The sequence below is a fragment of the Wasmannia auropunctata genome, unplaced genomic scaffold, assembly GCF_000956235.1.
Source record: "Wasmannia auropunctata unplaced genomic scaffold, wasmannia.A_1.0 LD335987.1, whole genome shotgun sequence".
NCBI lineage: Eukaryota > Metazoa > Arthropoda > Insecta > Hymenoptera > Formicidae > Wasmannia > Wasmannia auropunctata.
This window is the reverse complement of record NW_012026903.1, coordinates 1,760,405-1,778,739: the sequence shown is the minus strand read 5'-3', so window position 1 is coordinate 1,778,739 and position 18,335 is coordinate 1,760,405. Positions and strand designations below refer to the sequence as shown.

The 18,335-nt window shown below is 39.5% G+C and overlaps 3 protein-coding genes across 8 annotated transcripts; all 3 read right to left on the bottom strand.

The window, feature by feature from the left end:
• Positions 1 to 639: 639 nt before the first annotated feature.
• LOC105454239 (tropomyosin-2-like) lies at positions 640 to 2,747 on the bottom strand. Of its 2 annotated transcripts, none has more exons than XM_011696744.1 (7): positions 2,530 to 2,747; positions 2,077 to 2,366; positions 1,868 to 2,001; positions 1,458 to 1,646; positions 1,118 to 1,193; positions 904 to 1,036; positions 640 to 811 (listed from the first exon to the last, which is right to left on the bottom strand). In XM_011696744.1, the coding sequence occupies exons 2-7, from the start codon at positions 2,314 to 2,316 to the stop codon at positions 729 to 731; spliced, it is 855 nt and encodes a 284-aa protein (XP_011695046.1). In that variant the 5' UTR covers positions 2,317 to 2,366; positions 2,530 to 2,747; the 3' UTR covers positions 640 to 728. The 2 variants fall into 2 exon arrangements, with proteins under 2 accessions (XP_011695046.1, XP_011695048.1); XM_011696746.1 differs by lacking the exon at positions 2,530 to 2,747 and adding an exon at positions 2,464 to 2,502.
• Positions 2,748 to 3,289: 542 nt separating this feature from the next.
• On the bottom strand, positions 3,290 to 5,833 carry LOC105454238 (tropomyosin-2-like). 2 transcript variants are annotated; one of them, XM_011696742.1, is made up of 8 exons: positions 5,691 to 5,832; positions 5,492 to 5,606; positions 4,972 to 5,250; positions 4,705 to 4,838; positions 4,355 to 4,543; positions 4,159 to 4,234; positions 3,961 to 4,093; positions 3,290 to 3,831 (listed from the first exon to the last, which is right to left on the bottom strand). In XM_011696742.1, the coding sequence occupies exons 3-8, from the start codon at positions 5,209 to 5,211 to the stop codon at positions 3,749 to 3,751; spliced, it is 855 nt and encodes a 284-aa protein (XP_011695044.1). In that variant the 5' UTR covers positions 5,212 to 5,250; positions 5,492 to 5,606; positions 5,691 to 5,832; the 3' UTR covers positions 3,290 to 3,748. The 2 variants fall into 2 exon arrangements, with proteins under 2 accessions (XP_011695044.1, XP_011695045.1); XM_011696743.1 differs by lacking the exon at positions 5,492 to 5,606 and having other exon boundaries at positions 5,691 to 5,833.
• A 542-nt stretch (positions 5,834 to 6,375) lies between these two features.
• On the bottom strand, positions 6,376 to 14,562 carry LOC105454237 (death-associated protein kinase 1-like). 4 transcript variants are annotated; one of them, XM_011696738.1, is made up of 20 exons: positions 14,386 to 14,562; positions 13,733 to 13,811; positions 13,528 to 13,640; positions 13,285 to 13,445; positions 13,099 to 13,219; positions 12,699 to 12,999; positions 12,575 to 12,623; positions 12,089 to 12,205; positions 11,731 to 12,003; positions 11,459 to 11,641; positions 11,271 to 11,385; positions 10,918 to 11,109; positions 10,590 to 10,831; positions 9,628 to 9,717; positions 9,211 to 9,375; positions 8,907 to 9,125; positions 8,625 to 8,804; positions 8,253 to 8,546; positions 7,836 to 8,158; positions 6,376 to 7,754 (listed from the first exon to the last, which is right to left on the bottom strand). In XM_011696738.1, the coding sequence occupies exons 1-20, from the start codon at positions 14,420 to 14,422 to the stop codon at positions 7,592 to 7,594; spliced, it is 3,417 nt and encodes a 1,138-aa protein (XP_011695040.1). In that variant the 5' UTR covers positions 14,423 to 14,562; the 3' UTR covers positions 6,376 to 7,591. The 4 variants fall into 4 exon arrangements, with proteins under 4 accessions (XP_011695040.1, XP_011695041.1, XP_011695042.1 ...); XM_011696739.1 differs by having other exon boundaries at positions 14,389 to 14,562; XM_011696740.1 differs by lacking the exon at positions 14,386 to 14,562 and adding an exon at positions 13,891 to 14,292.
• Between the last annotated feature and the right edge of the window lie 3,773 nt (positions 14,563 to 18,335).

Below are 18,335 nucleotides of genomic sequence, written 5' to 3'. Positions count from 1 at the left end.
CGCAATTTTTCACGAAGCTAATTTGGATTTAGACGGTCTCTCGTCATTTATCTGATTGCAATTTGGATACTTTAGGATCTCGTCGCGGTAAGGTACTTTTGTGGTCGGTTTTATCGGATTTTTACATTTTGCACCGCGAACAATTAATACATACGGTCCTCGAAGGATGATGCAGTGACATAACTCGGTGCACCCTACCAATCACCATTTGCGATAATCCGTGCAGCTCGGAGAATATACTTTAACTGTTGCGTCTGTGTGAATGGAGGAAGGCGAGCGAACAAATCAAATGGACATTGTTATTGTAACTACGATTAATTATGTCGTTGTAGAATGAGAGAGGCTTACCGGCGCGAGAGTGCGGCGCGGACGGTCCAATCGTGGCGCGAGAATTGCGCAAAAAGAGGTCGTCGCAAGAGCTCCGTGAAAGTGAATGAAGAAGCTCGCAAATTTCTTTCTCTGTTCTGCGATCGGAGGTTGTACGATTAAAAACGAATTGTCGATTAAATTTAAACTGTATTAAATCTGTGGGTACGGCATTTCGATGCATTGTGTCGATCGTAGAATCGATTAAATAAATTGATATCGTGTAAAGTAGCATCGGGTTAATTTCCTGAGCAAACCTCATGAGACATTCAATAATTCGTGAGAGTTTATATTTATGTTTTTGTGCAATGCAGATTTCCTGGTTTAGGGATACAATCGAACAATCGATGATTCTCTCAGTCTTAGTATCCCGTAAGATCCGAAAACGTGGAGTCTAAATCATCACAGATGTACTTGTATTTTTCTTTTTCTTTTAGCAAATAATCTGAAACGTGAACGACGATTTATTAATAACGGTATCGTTTTGACAAGTTTAAAAGTTTTTTTATCCATAAGTTTATATAACACGATTATTACCTTCCTTCTTGTCCATTTCTTTTGTGAATATCTTGACGGTTTTTTCGGCGATTATGGCACGCTTTTCAACAGCTTTCAGTTTTACTTTTAATTCCTTTAGCTGTGCTTTAAATTCTTCCACCCTTTGGTTAGCCTGCATAAACGATTTCTTTATATATTTTTAATTTTTTAATATGAAAATAAAAATTTATCAATACATAAAAAAAGTGTCTACTTTCTCTTCCGACACCTCCAAGGACTTGAATATATTGCCGACGATGAATAACTCATCTTCCCTCTCGAGAATTTTCCTAAAACATAACAGCCTGCGTCAAGCGTGTTAAGGTTCTTAAGAAAATTTTTTTAAATGATTAAATGTTTTTTAAAAATTAAAGAACTGATTTTAAAAAATTTCCATCACACAACTTAATGAATATATGGAAACTTTTCACGCAAAAGTAAAACATCCTGGAAAGAGTAGGATACATTGTGAACTGTTCTCATTTTAACTGAAAATAGAGAAGAAAGAATTCAGCTGAAAAGAATGCAGTCTCTATATTTAGAGAATCGCGTACGCCTCGCTCGATTTAACTCTTTCTTCCGCCGCTTCGAGCTCGTCCTCGACAAACGCCAATTTTCTCGAAATCTCATCCGATTTCGTGTCGGCGTCTTCAGCGATAAGCTTCGCTTCCTTCAGCTGTGCCATCAATTGATTCATTCTCTCTTCATCTTGCTTGCTCCTGTTCTCCAAGGCTTTGCAGATGCTGAATAAGAATAAGATTATGATTATGACAGCTTACATTTCTTGCGAAAAAATAATGGTGTTAATGAAAATTTTATTTTTATAGCGATATAACTTTTTTATAACAGCTATTAATATAAAATATTTGTTATATATCTGCTAAGTGTGATACTTTAAAAAATATTTTATAGCAAAAATTTTACAAAGAAAATTTTATATAGATTGAAGTATAAATATTTATACCGCTTTGCGTCCTCAGCAGTTTCCATGGCTTGCGCGAGTTTTACTTGAGCTGACAAACATCGTTCCTCCGACTTTTCTAAATTCTGCACGCACTGCTGCATTTTTCTATTCAACACCGCCAGTTCCGACTGCGTCTGCAATATTACAATTAGTGTAAGGGCAAATTGAATTGCGAAACGCGTGTGATACATCTCGTTCGATTCACTAACCACGATATAGATCCTCTCCTTTATCTCGAGATTCCTGTTTGATTTTATCAGTTGGGCCTTACTCACTTCCAGATCGTGCTCCATTTGCACCAACTTTTTCGCCAATTCGCGCACCTCATCCCTTAATTTTTCTTCCCTTTGATTTGCCTCCTTCGCTTGCTGATCGCACAGATCGGCTTTGTCCATCGCGAGATCTTTCTCGAGCTTTAGCGTCTGCAGTCGTTTCTTAATGGCATTCATGTCTTTGTTGGAAATTAATTAGAAATATTCTCTTTCAATCAATGATGTTACTAGAATTTTTAATAAATAAATTTAATATATTACATAATCGAATTATTTTAACAGCTGTTTAAGTCGCAAGAATTAAATTTTTATTATCTAACTAACTTTGTCGCGTGGAAAGAATTTTTTAAATAATTATTGATATTTGTAACTTATGATAATTCTTTTTACGTTTTATATTTTTTGATCGAAATATTTAATCAAGCTATTTGAGTAAGTTCACAAAAAACACTTTCACTTTGAAGTATCTTCTTGTCACGTGCAAAAAATGATAATTTTCAGGTTTACACTCTGTTAAACAGAATTTATAAATTACTGCAGAACCGGACGAAGTATCAAAATGCAACGTCCGTGGGTTACTGTACTCAGTGACCGATGAGAACAATGTTTTATAGGCTCAATGCAATGCAAAAAGACAAAAGCGACCGTCGCTTTAGTTAGGCTCAAACGAATTCTTGGACTTCTTAAAGCTGTGGTGTACGTGCTTTGTTGTGCTGACGATCGTTGCCGATCGCAGATACATCGATCGTCAAACGTTTATATTTGCATTATTATATTTGTTTGAGAATTATTATTTAAAATAGAATTCAAGCGTACAGTACACAGATTTTGCGATTTAAAATGACAAACGTATCTTTTAATTCACTACGATTTAGAGAATTGATATAGTATAGGTATTGTAATATTTTTTATATATTCTTTTAATGTAGTTAACGTTAAGAGATAATAATTTCAATTTTACAGTTATATATTTTTTGTTAATTTCATAATTATAATTTAATATTGAGAAAATTAATTATTAATAATATTATATTAAAAAACAAATAAGATTAAATTAAGATTAATTACTACTCATATTTGTATTATTTATTTAGTCATTTTTTAAATCTCTATTCTATTAGCAACACGATATATAAAGGATTAAAACTCATTAGAGAATATGTGATGCTGTTTATTGAAAATACAGATTTTACATTGAATGGTAAAAAGGATGCGCGATATCGTGATCTCGCTCGCGCGTACGACATTAAGTCCCTCCAACGCCTCTGAAAAAAAAGAGATAAACGAAATCGTGAATCGTCGATCGATACAGCGAACAACGAGCATGACCGTGAACCAAATGCCCGATCTTGGCAAGGTGTTGCACGTAGCGAAGCAGTTATAGTAACAAGCCGCATTGCATTGCCTTGTCCATCAATGGATTATTGCGCGAAGCGAGTTATTTCTAATATCGCTCACGACACTCTGTAAAACGGAACGGCGTTGCGATTTAAGCGGTACGTCAAGCACAGCGAGCCGAACTAATGAACAGTAAAAGATAGCGAATAAGCGGAGGGAAGCGTAGGAGTAGCCAAATCGAGAGATTCAAATCGAGTCCGTTCGCAGGATTTTAGAATCCTGACATCTCGGCGAATGTAGCATCCATATCGTCGCAGACCGCCTTGTACTTTTCTTTCTCCTCCCTAAGTTCGTCTGAAACGTGCAACCAATTTCTCAATGGTACAAGAAAAAGCAGAACCACACACACATTTTTTAAAATAATTTACAAAACTGGATTATAATTTACAGAGCTGGAAATAAAATTTTCAGAAGAGTTCTTACCTTCCTTCATGTCCACTTCCTTTAGTAACGTCTTCACCATCCTTTCGGCGTTGATAGCGCGCTTCTCCGCTTCCTTCAGTTTCTTCTTCAAGGATTTCAGCTGCATCTTAAAGTCTTCTACCCGCTGGTTCGCCTAAAATCAAAATAATCGAGAAGTATTGCAGCGTGACTGATAACTACTGCAACGTATTGTATTACCTTCTCCTCGGACACTTCGAGGGACTTCACGATATTCTGTACAATGAACAGTTCGTCCTCACGTTCCACGATTTTTCTGCGAAAAGATGTTTCAGTAAAAAGGTTTAATATATATATATATATATATATATATATATATATCATATTGTGTGTATATAATATATAATGTATAACAAATTATAATTGTTGCACATACGCCTCGCTAGTCTTCACTCTCTCTTCAGCAGCTTCCAGTTCTTCCTCCACGAACTGCAATTTCCTGGCTATTTCGTCGGATTTCGCGTCGGCGTCCTCGGCGATTAATCTTGCATCCTTTAATTCCGACGTCAATTTCTCCATACGTTCCTCATCCAAGCGACTCCTGTCCGTCAAGACATTACACATTCTGCACGTAAGAAAAGGAGAAATAGCGTTATTACTTTGTCGTGTTTTATAATCTACTTGTTTAATTTATGAATACGTATATAATTTGTGAAACACGTCATACGTGTATAGTTTATTGTAAAACGTGACACAATGTGACACAATAGCAATAAATTTATAAACCTCTGCGCATCATCCGCGAGTTCGGTCGCACGTGCCAATTTTATTGTGGCGGAAAGACGTAGCTCTTCCTTTTTCATAAGACTCGCTTCGATCTCCTGCACTCTCTTCGTTAAAACGGTACGATCTTGCTCAGCCTGTACGCGCAACACGATTAATTGATACGAGATAAAAAATTGTCTTTGTAGTAGAAATTTTATTACAAGTTTACAAAAAAGAAATTTGCTATTGCAGAAGATATTTAAAATCTATTCATCAATCATTACGTACTCGAGACCAGGATTTTTCGCACTGCTCCAGATCGGCGGTTGATTGCTCCAAGCTGGTTTTGGTGATAGTATAATCTCGTTCCAATTGGATCAGTCGTTTCTGCAGGTCCCTGAGATCGTCGTTCAGCCTGTCTGCCCTTATATTCTCCTGTTTCGCTTTCGTCTCGTTGACTTCGACCTTCTCGTTCGCGACGTCCATCTCGAGCTTCAGCGCCGCGATTTTCTTCTTGATCGCCTCCATCGTGACGCGCGATTTTGGCCCTTCCCCTTATCAGTTACTCTGAATTTCACACTTATCTCGTAAAGCTAAAGTACAATTTTGGATGACTAATTTAAAAGATAAAAAATTACAACTGCGCGATCAGAGCCTACAAAATGCATAAATCGCGCACTGAATTAAAATACGAATTAAGATTAAAATATGAGCACTTTAATTAAAATACGAATACTTTATAATGGAGTGTAATAAAATTTGCAACAAATATCTTTTTTTAATTATTCGCAGTGAGCAGAGTCCGTACCTTAAATATAGCCCAGTAAAAGAAGGACGACGAGTGCAATCACAAGAACTTCGTTACTGCTCGCCGCGAGATTTCACCCCGCGTCATTCAATGCCCGCGATGTACCTATATCACCCTATATTAATCGTTTAATAAATTTCGCGAGGTGATGCGGCGTCCGGACGAGCAGAGAAATTCCTACTAAGGGGGACACACTCACTGCGATCGTGACGATGATCCGCGGGGAGAATGCCACAACCGGATGCCTTCGACAGCTAAGCTAAAATAAAACGAAACCGATTTCGGCGGCGGTGCCGGCCACCTTCCCGAACTCCCCGATCCAATCCAATTCTATAATTGCTTGGGGACTTTGGCTATCGTCCCGAAACTTACCCTCCGCTGTCGTCGCCGCGGCTGCCTACGAAACGCGATATCCGCCCGTTCCCATGCTATTCTCGGCCCCCCCCGAAAAGAATCCCGTTCCTGTTTTCTGCCGACCACGTAATCAACTCCCCGTGGTAAACAGCCTGACCGAGTCCGTCGTCACATCGATAGGCGTTGATCGACATTAAGAGTCAGTTAAAATGTCAATCGGCGTGTGGACCAGCTTCGAATCTTCCCGCTGATCGAAGACCTGCCTATCGAACGGGTTGATGTCACGCGCGGGAGCTCTCGGTAAAATCACTCTAATAATGAAGCTCCGAGATTTGAGATTCGAAATCTATCTGCTGAAAAGGATTTACAAAACTGTAGAAAAAATCATAAATGCTTAAAATATCGAGAAATCGAGAAATTTAAAGAGTAGAATTAAGGGATGAAAACCATTTGTGGCGCTATTACACATATCTAGAAATGAGAATAAATTGTTTATATTAAATGGAAATGGTGTGTAATAATAAAGATAATTAAATCTAGCGAAAGATATATTTAATAATTTCACCGGTGTATTTTTACAACAGTCTCAGATTATAACATGTAACTTCTTCGTTTAAACTACTTATAAGACGCTGCATGTGAAAGAAAGCTACGCGGATGAAATTCTATGGATGTTTCGATGCAAATGCTTTTACTGTTAATTGTACTTCTTAATGATTACACGTATGTGAGATCGATTTTCTGATCGATTTCCAGATATACAGATAAGCAGACTTTCAATTGTAAATGTTGCTTACAATTAATAAAAGTAACGCAGTCCAGTCGTGTTACAAAGAAATTAGTATTGACTGTTATACCTTTAAGTGTCTTTTTCCGAATGAACTTATACAATTTTTTCATATGGCACGCAGTAAAGATGTCGGATACAGTCCAGTAGAAATATGTCGCTCGATCGTCGAACGTACACAGACGATATATCCAAAAGTAATAGTAGACTGTGCAATGTTTCATTTTGCGCATATATAATATATACATAAAGATATATATATATGCTTGGTAAATATTCCGAAGTATTGAAAAAGCGGTGCATATTGACATAGAGTTTTGGCAAGATAATACATGTATATATATAAGTATATATCAAGAATCATGACGGCATTTCAAGAAAAGCGCTCGAAACAATATCGATATCAAATACGATCATATCGCACATTATAATATGTAAATGCATCATCTCCCTGGAATAACAACTTCGTGTAACGAGAAAAATGCAAACTGCACAACACAACAGCTTAATATTATAACGTTAACCACAGCACAACTCTATCAAGAAATAAAAATAAGTAATATAAATTTTTGTACGCAGTACAAATACAATAACTAATACAAATTAAAAGACGTGAGAACAAATCGAGTTTCGTTTACAATAATCATACCACAAATGTGGTACGCGAGTTAACACAAATACCATTAGTAAGTACAAAATAAAAAAAAATTAATGAAAAAGCAATATAAAACAGAGTATACGAAAAATGTCACAGATCCCTCTCTCAATCAGCTCAACTCGAAGTGCAATGCGATCGATCGCTAATGTTAAGTTACATATAAGGACATACACGTACTTAACAAATTAACGTACGATTTTTACGCTGGGCGGAAATAGAAAGACGATGCTGTTCATCAAACTCACGGTGGGAAAAAGGACACCTAGAAGGTGTTAATGCGCCATTGATGAGAGCAGCATCGTCATCTGGAAAGATTAGACCCTGTTTCGGAGTCAACGGACATCATTAGCACGTAAGTTGGCGTATACGTAAGCAACAGATGCACGGCGTCCTCGCGATCGAGCGCTCGCAATTGTTGCACCAGCGAACCGACGGTGCATTCCGCACCTGCGCAGTTCAGCAGCCTGTGGATCAAATACGGAATTTCGGAATACAATCAGTAGCGTTACGACACAATTAATATGTCTCGGAGGTAAATCTCTTACCTCAAAGTCGGACTGTCCACTGTGCTATCCAGTTGGGCGACGCGATCCCCCAAACCGAGCCTCACGGCGAGCAAGCACCAATCTCTTCCGTGATGATCAGGCGGATCTAGCATCTGCGCCAGTCGCCGCTGCACGGCGGGCTTGATGTATTTTACAGGTTGCTTCGGCCCGGGAACGCAATTCTCCATCAACGGCAGCCCGCAACTTACTATCTCCCACACGGTTTCCTGCTGATCGTTTAGAGGATTCTTAAAGGACGCCTCTTCGAGGCCTTTCTCGATTAAAGCCGATATGATGGTGGCTGGCGCCCAAGAGTGAACTACCTGTAAATATATCGGTCAAAGTAAATCACACACAATCTCTCTCAATCTTTTTATTTTACAATACATAAATCTAAATATTTAAAACGTTACTTACCTCGTCGTATTCTCGAAGCTGGCTAGGACTCAACCAATGCCTCTCGAGTAACATTCCGGGTGCGACTAATTCGATAGTCGTATCTATCGCGTCCAGGATCACGCTGAGAAGGGCAAAGCACTGCGCGCTAGAACCACGCGGACCGCGAACTTGGATCTCCACGCAGCTGTGTTCCTCTTCCTCGAAAGTGATTATACTCTCGCAAGGCCCCAAGCACAGCTTCGACCCTCGCCACCACTGATACAGATCCGAATTCGACGGATCCCACGTCTGAGTAATTTTTCTCAGTTGCGCCTACATCAATTGCAGTATTTTAACTCTTCTATTATTATTCTACTATTATTAATCCTCTTTATCATAAATATTGATTACCTGTAAATGCGTAAATATAGCAGTCAAATGGTACAAAGGCGCTTCCTCTGGACAAAGGCGTAAACCAGCGTGAGGTAATGCATTGGAACACGGTTTCCACGGTTCCCATAAACCCGGGAGACGCTCTACAAGGTTTAAACACGGAATCTCGTACTCCACTTCGTCGTCATCCACTTCGCACTGAAATATAATAGGTCGTAATAAATATAATAATATAAGCATTAAATAAAATATATAAAATAATATATAATCAATGGATTTGATCAATTTTCTAATACGTACCGGTACGCATAAATTGACCGCTTGCAAAGCTTGTAAAGCTTGAGCGGCGGGGCACGGGCATCGCGCTTGAAAATCTTCTAAGGTGTAAACGCCGGTGGTCCGACCGCCCAATCGGCCTCTCTGATCGGGACTTAATTGCCAATTTAGCACGTCTTGCCAAAACCACTCGGGACTAAGCACTACCAGGTTTCCAGGAAGAAGAATGCATTCCCCCAAGTTCTGTAATTTATACACAAATACTTTTTGTTAGAGAAACCGAGCAACGCGTTCTGTAGATTAGGTTAAGAATTAATAAACTACAAACCTGCAACTGTAATCCGAGATGTCTGCAATGTTCCAAACAGACTAGAGGATTGATCTTTCGAACCTCGTTCAGAAATTCTTCCTGAGTGAGCATTAACGGAGGCACTTCCAACGACTGCATGTAGGATCTCCATGCTTCGGCGAGACCAGTCCACACTAAGGTGCTCTATAATACGCGATTAATATCCATAATAACAGAGAATTCTGCCTTCATCCCGATATCACATTGATGCAGAAAATATATACAAGAGAGAGAGAGAAAGAGAGAAAATCTCTTTTATTTTCTTTAAGATAGATAATATAGTGCATGTATGTATACATGGGAGAAAGCATTAGTGCAACTATTGAACCAAAGTACAATTTCAGTTTATACACATCATTCAGAATTATTTAAAGGAATTGAGAGAAGTATTTCGACCTGTTTATCAAGATTCGCCAGGGGCACGTACGTAGCCGCAGCACGCGGCGCGTCACGTCGGAGAATACTTTCTGCAACTTCCGGTCCATCCTACATCATGCATTGCATGCATTAAGGCTTGTTAATAAACATTAATTGGCCAAATAACCAGCAACTAAAACATATGTTCTTAATAAATTCGATTCAACGAGATATGTATATATATATATGTATATGTATATATATGACATATCGGATCTTTTTCATTGAAAATGGTGCGCTCAATCAAACATTGCAAATAATCGAATATCGTCGAAAGTCACGAGACACAGAAAGTACTTTCAATGCTTTCAATTATTTGTACATATATCAAATCAACCATGCATCATGGATGTCAAGAGGAAAATCATATAAGTGATTATAGAAATTGTCGCATTGCCTCTGTTGAGAGTCAATGACTTGATTTGACGGTATACTGACGCTGCAAATTTCGAGATTGATGAATGAATTATACAAACAACAGCGTAATGAAATAGTCCATTATTGACCAGAACCGTTTCACGAAAGGGTTAATGCGCACATTTATTATACATGCTGTACAAATTAGTATAATACTCTGCGAAAACGTGATTATTTACATAAGGATTTGCGTTAGTTCACAATTGCTTGTATCAACAGGCTGCAGAATCAAACGGTTCTGCTCGCACATATTTAGTATCAAGCATACTGATATCATGCATTTACTGATATAAATTTTGGAGTGGATTAAAGATATATGTATAATATTCGATGGTAAAGATGTAAAATTAGAAGAGATGACAAATTCTCATCAGAAAAAAAAGATTTGTCGAATTCAAGATTTGTTTTATCAATTTGAATTTTACAGACGAGTGAGCGATGAGAATGATAATATCTCTTCTAATGTTATATATGATAGTATATATGATAATTGTATAATTTGACAGAGAATATAATTATTTTACCTCGAGAAATTCCATCCTTGCATTATTTAAATAAGATCTGAGGAGTTTCAGGCCAGGACTAGAAGGATTAGTTGCGTCCAGTGCTACCATTTGAGGTTCCTCCCCCAAAATCGACGTAAAGTCTTTTAGAAATGGCAAGAGTGGTGCGAGTAGATTGCCGCCGTTAGAATTCGGGGCTAAAGGTTCCGGCGCGTAAGTGCCGACTAAGATCACTTTTACATCGTTGCACTTGCCGCCAAATCCTTTAACAAAAATCAAAATTATGAAATTTACCCTCGATGAAAATAAATTAATTACAATACAAAAAAGATTCACAACGATGTCTTACCAACGTTACTCGGATTAATACGATCCAAAATAAATTGCAGCCAGAATTTTATCTGCTGAAGTTGAACGGTCAGCGGTTCTCTCAAACTGACCGTAATAAGGTGCACTGCCGGTTGCTGAAACGTAAGTACGTAGTGATAAGACGCCAGAAATTCTTCGCGTCCGCACAACTCCCAAAAAACGCACTCGCCACCTGGTCAATCAAATACATCTGTATGACATCTTTAAGTTTCAAAATAATTTATTGCAGTATAAATATCTAACATATATATTATAGAGTTTTCAATCCATACTATATTATTTGTAATTTTATATATTCACGTTAAATTAAATAATTGAATATAATTCGCTCACCTACGTTACCGCGACTCCATTCTACCCCCTGAGTACCTTCATATTCACTGTCGCTGTACTCAAAACTGAGAGAACCGTGTTTACTCGTCACGTCGAGTTCGATACTTGGTTCTCGCTATATTACATACAACAATTTTTATTATTTAACTCATTGATCATATTTTACATTTATCACATGCCCTACCTACCTTCGCGCTACAATTCTGGCTTCTCGACCTTCGAAAGAAACCGAAACTAAATATGCCAGATTTCAAAGAATTGATTAACGACGATTTTCCAGAGGCGCAATGCCCGAGCAGTCTCATGTGCAGTCGATCTATCGGTCTGTGCGTCGGTTGTAGCTGACGAATGTAATTTTCGCGCTGATTTGGCTGAAAGTGATTTAAAACGAGATTCGACTTCCGCATGATTTTTCCAAACGTAGAAAGCACATTGCGTATTGTAAAATATAAGCACTCACATTTCTCAACTTATCTAATAAATATGCGATATCCGGATGTCCGTACTTAATCGCCGTGACGTCCGCTCGGATCCCCCGATTCGTTTTATCGACGTCGCAACCAGCAAGGCACAAATGTCTGACCAGATTAATATGTCCGTGTCGAGCGGCCACATGTAACGCCGTGAGACCCTGTTTGTTCGGTGTGTCTAGATCAATTCCGCTGTCTATCAGCAAAATCGTCATTCCCTCGTCGCCGACCTCACAGGCGATATGCAAAAGAGTGTCTTCTTTCTGAAACAGGAAACGTGCAACTATTTTATCCGCGAATCATCCCTCGGTAATTATGGCGAAATAAATATTGAGGAAGATGCCTCACAGTGTCTTTCATGTTCAATGGAGCACCCTGTAACAGCAACTGAGAGACAGCCTCTACACAGCCTCGCTTCACAGCACTGATCATTGCTCCGCCAAGACCTTGAGGAGCTTCAGATTCCTGTGCACAAAGAGAATAAAATTTTTTTTTCGGTACGACACAACTATAATTCTCTTTAAAATTATCAAATAATTTTGTATTATTTCTTGTTGCATAGCATGCATGAAACTAAATATTGTACTTTTCAATAACCAAGGTATACATGTAATAAAGAAAAATTTGCGTACTGTTTTTAACATATATTGTATATAAAAAAAATAACTCGTATATATATGTGTAATATACGAATATAATACAACAGATCGACGTCAGATCGAAACAGAAATTGGTCAAAAAAAGCATAAAATTATAATACATAATACATTGAGACAGAATGTAAAATAAATCGCAATTATTGGACGATACGAATCGTTCTTTTTAGGAACACACCGTGAGAATCCAAGGATGTTTAAGGCACGATTCAGCACTTCCCCTCTCCCTAAAACAAAAAATAACACTCTTTCTCAATTCATTAAGCATACAAATTTATAAAAAAAGTTGTTCCGCAACTTACTTCGGATCCTTGATCAACAAGGATCGTATAAAGTCTTTGGCAATCTCGGACACACTGCTGAAGTATTCATTGTCAAATTGGTATTGGCAAGCAGCAACGTTTGCGTATGTCTCTTGCTTGTCCTCGCCTAAAAACGGCGAAGCTCCGCTCAGAAGAATATACGTCAATACACCAACAGCCCAAAGATCGGTCCCCAAGCTAAGTGGTTCGTAATTTACGATTTCCGGTGCCACAAATTCAGGCGTGCCAAACAGTGCTCTGTGCTCCGAGCCAGGCACCAGTCGATGCGATAGACCTAAATCTACAGAACAGTATAAAACAAATCTATAGAATATTTATATTGAAATTGATACCATTGATTGATATCGTTGACTCAAACACAAAACGTTGTAAACGTTACCTATTAGCTTAATGCTAGGCATCGGCGGTGGTGTCGAGAGTAAGATATTCTCAGGTTTAATATCCAGATGAGCAACTTGGTGGGAATGTAAGTGACTAAGTGCCATTAAAACTTGGCGCACCTTGGAAAGGATACGAATAGAAATTATTCCCAGGATATTTACGTAATCGTTATGTATTTACGTACCACATGAGCAGCTTCCATTTCACCGGACGGAGTCCAATGAAATAACTCGCCTCCCGTAATCAACTCCAAGAGCAGCACCACTGTTGTCCCTGTGTCTATTACCTTATACAAGGAAACAATGTTTGGATGCCTTAGCCGAGCCAAAAGACCAGCTTCTCGTGCTAAAAAAAAGAATTATCCTGTTACAGTATTTTGAAAAGAAAAGTATTAGCAATGTATTATACTAGACTAGAAAAATATTACCAATGTCGGCAGCAGCTACACCTCTGGCAACTCGCCTTTTTCTCATGATTTTTGCAGCGTACAATGACCCAGTTTTTATTTCTTGGCATTTTCGTACAATAGCAAATTGACCCCTGTAATACACAAAATTGCAAAACAATCATTGAACATTAACAGAAATTTGACTAAAAGAAACTCAATTATATTTAGAAGTAAGGACACTCACTTGCCAATCTCTTCAAGCAGCTGATAGTTTTTTTCAATCGGCTCATGGTGGACCTCCATTAAAGTGCTCCAGTCGAGATCTATGGAATAAACACAAGACAGTTGCATAATTTTGAAATAAAAAATTAATTTGTAAATCAATATTAAATCTACTGTTACCCTATGTTAAAGATATTCTTATGTATACATCCGTAAGTAAACTTGGAAACGTGAACATAACATATATACAGTAGCATTAATTTATGCAATATTCAACGTTTCTCAAATAATAACAAGACCTAAGTCGAACGCGACGATACAATTGTATAACAGGGCAATTTAATGGGGCAAAAATGCAAGTGCCGGTCCGCGTTATTGGTACATATCATAACATCAAACGACACAAAAGTTAGCTGATAACGACAGTGATACACAAATCCGAACGAACACGGGTAATCGCGGATGCGTGGGACGTTCGCAGTCGAAAATCGGACGTCACGATTTACAACAGTCAAAGCCCGGCGATTCTTAAAATCCTGATTGAAGCGAAGCCGACTGCCGAGTCGCCCGTTGTCAAATTTCGGTGCAACGGTCCCCCCCCTCCCAAACACCAGCTCTACGCCGTGACCTGTCGAGAGGCAACGGGGTGCGCGATATCGAGCCAATTTTTCTTACTACCGTTAGATAGCTGGCAAGACATGCCCGGCATCATCTCCCGATCGTGCTCATCGTTCGGTCTATCCAGACAGCTTCGAGCCTCGCGAGCAGCCGTTGCGGAAATCGCGCTGCGTCCAACGGCCTTCACCCACCCATGCCGGCCGCCCCACACACACTAATTGACACAATCGATATGCCTATGTCGCACGGAACGCCATCTTATCATTCTTCCAATTTCCTACTTACCACCAGAGAGGATCCGAGAGAAGGCATGACGGCGCCTTTTGGCTGTAACGCCTGCAACGCTAAATGCCCTCGTGCCACTAACGCCCTCTGAAGAAGTGGATCCAAATTACATAGCAAAATCCAGTTTTCTGTATGTACAATTTATGGTGCGTGTCCGTACTAAATCCACTTTTCGAATCTGCTGGAGCTTTATTCTTGAAAAATTACGCATTAGAAAAAGAGAGAAAAGCCTGAGAATGGACATTATTATCTTATTGCGCGCCGGTTATACAATATGGCATCTCGCTCCTTATTCCTAATCGTTCGCCGAAAATTGACACGGGTGGCGAGGCGGTCTCTCTCCATGGTCCGCGCTTTCGATATAGTCTCGACTCGGCACTCGGCAGCGTGCCGAGTCGAGACTATATCGAAAGCGCGGACCATGGAGAGAGACCGCCTCGCCACCCGTGTCAGTTTTCGGCGGACGATTTAGGAGTAGCGCAGCGCGTGCGGCCGCATAAAACGTAATTCGTACTTCGTACTGACGGATAGTGGTAGTAATGGCACTGGCCTCTTTTTATCATGCGCTCAATGTTTAATTATAATGTAAACTCATTTGCAAATAAATGAAATAAAAAATGATGTTATAACTATATTCGGCGGACGATTAGGAGTAAGGAACGAGATGCCAATCGTCCGCCGAAAACTGACACGGGAGACGGGCGGTGAGGCGGTCTCTCTCCATGGTCCGCGCGAGGCACTATATAAACTGCGTACGCGCCGCGCGCGCTCTATAGAGTATGATCCGGCAGTCCGCCGAGTCCGCAGCAAGTTCGGAGGAGCGTAGCGTCATGTAGGAATGATGTACAGCCTCAGACAGCTCATGCGCTGCAAATAATGAATGAATAGGAATGCCTGGAGGAAATTTACATACGGGTACAGAAATCTCTAAATTTATTTTGTTTTTTTTATCATTTTATTAAGTTACAATTAATTCGCTTGCACGGTCAGCCGCAACTGTTCGCCGCGTCGCGCGTCGACGCGACGCTTGTTTCGCGTAAACTGACTGCGTGCAGGATAAATTGCTCCGCTTCATTATCTTAATTACGCATTTATGATTTATCCATAAGTATGACGTGTACGTTAACATACAGCGAACATATGGATAAACGCATAACTAAGATAGTGAAGCGGCGTAATTCGTCCCGCGTGCCGTCAGCTTACGCGAAACAAGCGTCGCGTCGCGGCGCGGGCGACGCGTCGGCGGCGGTATATCTCTTGATTTTCGACCGAACGAGTATTGCGATTACGCATCCGATCGAATCAGAATTCGAATGACGAATCTATATTACGCGCTAATTAGATGTAAGATTGATCGGATGCATATTTCGCAATACTCGTTTGACCGAAAATCGAAATATGTAGCGTCGGCGTCGCCGCGCGCCACTGTTGCACCGACGCCGCCGCAGCGCGTACGGTGGCGCTATTGGCACGCGAAGTTGATCGTGCGGATAGACGACATCACTCATCTACACTATTTTAGTAGCGTTTCTTTCATAATTTCAGAACTCGATACGAGAACGAGATAGATCATCTTCGGAACGAGAGGCGTCGCGGCTAATATATAATTGGTAAGTGGACTTTGCATTTAATTGTCTAACATATAGCATCGCCACACTATCGCCGTCGCCACCGCCGCCGACCCGCGTCGCCGCGACGCGTCGGCGGCGGTACACGTCTTGATTTTCGGCCGAACGAGTATTGCGATTATGCATCCAATCGAATCAGAGTTCAAATGCCGAATCTATATTACGCTAATTAAATGCAAGATTGATTGGATGCGTATTTTGCAATACTCGTTCGACCGAAAATCGAAATACGTAGCGTCGGCGTCGCCGCGCACCACTATTGCCATCACTCTCGCCGACGCGTCGCCGCGCGCCGCTGTTGCACCGACGCCGCCGCAGCGCGTACGGTGGCGCTATTGCACACGAAAGCGATCGCGCACACGAAGTCGACCGCGCGGAGAGACGAAACCGCTTCACTATTGTAGCGTTTCTTTTTTTATAATTCTAGAACTCTAAACGAGAGAGATCATCTTCGGAACGAGAGGCGTCGCGGCTAATATAATTGGTAAGTGGGACTTTGCATTTATCTAACACGTAGCATCGCCGCACTATCGCCGTCACCACCGCCGCCGACCCGCGTCGCCGCGACGCTTGTTTCGCGTAAGCTGGTCTCACGCGGGACGAATTGCTCCGCTTCGCTATTTTAATTACGTTAACGCATAAACGTGAAATAAAGAATAAGACGCGGAGCGACGCCGCCGCGCCGTGCCACTTTCGGCACGTGAAATTGGCCGCGCCAGAAACGAAGTACTTGCGTTATTTTAATCGCATTCATGTTTCATTTGCAGGACACGATAGACACGGAACGGTGTCCAGATCTGATACAAGTGATGCCACGATTCTGTTAATTGGTAAGTAATACTTGTATTAATCTCTCATTAATCTGCAACTGATGTAATATTGATTGGGCATTTGCATGCTGATAAATCGGTTGAACGCGTATTACGTAATACTCATTCGGCCAAAAATCAAGCCATGTAGCGTCGCCGCGCTATCGCTGCCGCCGTTGCCGCGGAGCTCATTTCGCGTAAAGTTAATCGCGCGCGAGACAAAGCACGCTCCTTTGCTATCTTAATTATATTAATATTTTAATTGCAGGACGTGATGGATACAGAATGCAACGATTGCGGAACAAGTACCGTCGCGAATCATATAATTGGTAAGTGCAAAATTTATGTTGAATTTCGTACACTTTTATTTTTTTGTTGTCGTTGCTATTAAAATCTAGATGCCCGGTATTTTTGCCGATGAGTATATTAATCAGTCAATGAATAGACAAATAAATCAAATTGCGAGCTGTACTGCGAATATAATTACTTCATTTACTATATGAAATGAAGTAATTGTTTGCTGCAAATAATAGTACATCATTTTGGATCTATGTAATCATAGAGTACTGTACTTAATATAGTAGCATGTAATTGAAAACTAATGAAATTATAAATTTATAATTATTTAAAAAATATATTTAATTAAAAAATGAAAATGTTCGAATTCGTAAGAATTATCTTTTGAAATATTAAATTTTCTGAACTTTGTTTTAATTTGAATCAGGGGACTTGATAATCCAAACATTCAACAAGGAGATTTAACAACATCTAATTGTCCTGAGAGGAGGAGGAGGCTTAGGAGAAGCATCTGGCCCCGGCGGAGCAACCTTGGGGTAAATATCATTTTTTTACTTATGAAATAAAATAAAATCAAAAGTTTTTGTTTAAAACTTAAAAAAGTCCAGATAAGGCTCTCACGAATAAACAATTCGACACATTTCAAAGTTTTTGTTTATTTATTCGGGCGATTTATCTTAATAAATTACAAGTAATTACAAATAAAAAAAATCATCTAAAATTTTATTAAAGTTGAATGAAATTTTTTTGTAATTTATAAAATTTACTTATTTACTTTATAAAAATTTTCTGAGGACATAGACAATTATATTAGTAAATATATTACTTAATTGAAAGACAAATTACAATTAAATTACTTTAATACGCATAAGAATTGTCTTTTAAGATATTGATTATTTTGAGCAATGTTTTAATTTAAACCTTTTATTTGTGTGTTACAGTATCATCGCAGCTTCGTGGCTGAACAACTCCGCCCGTTGCGCTTCGA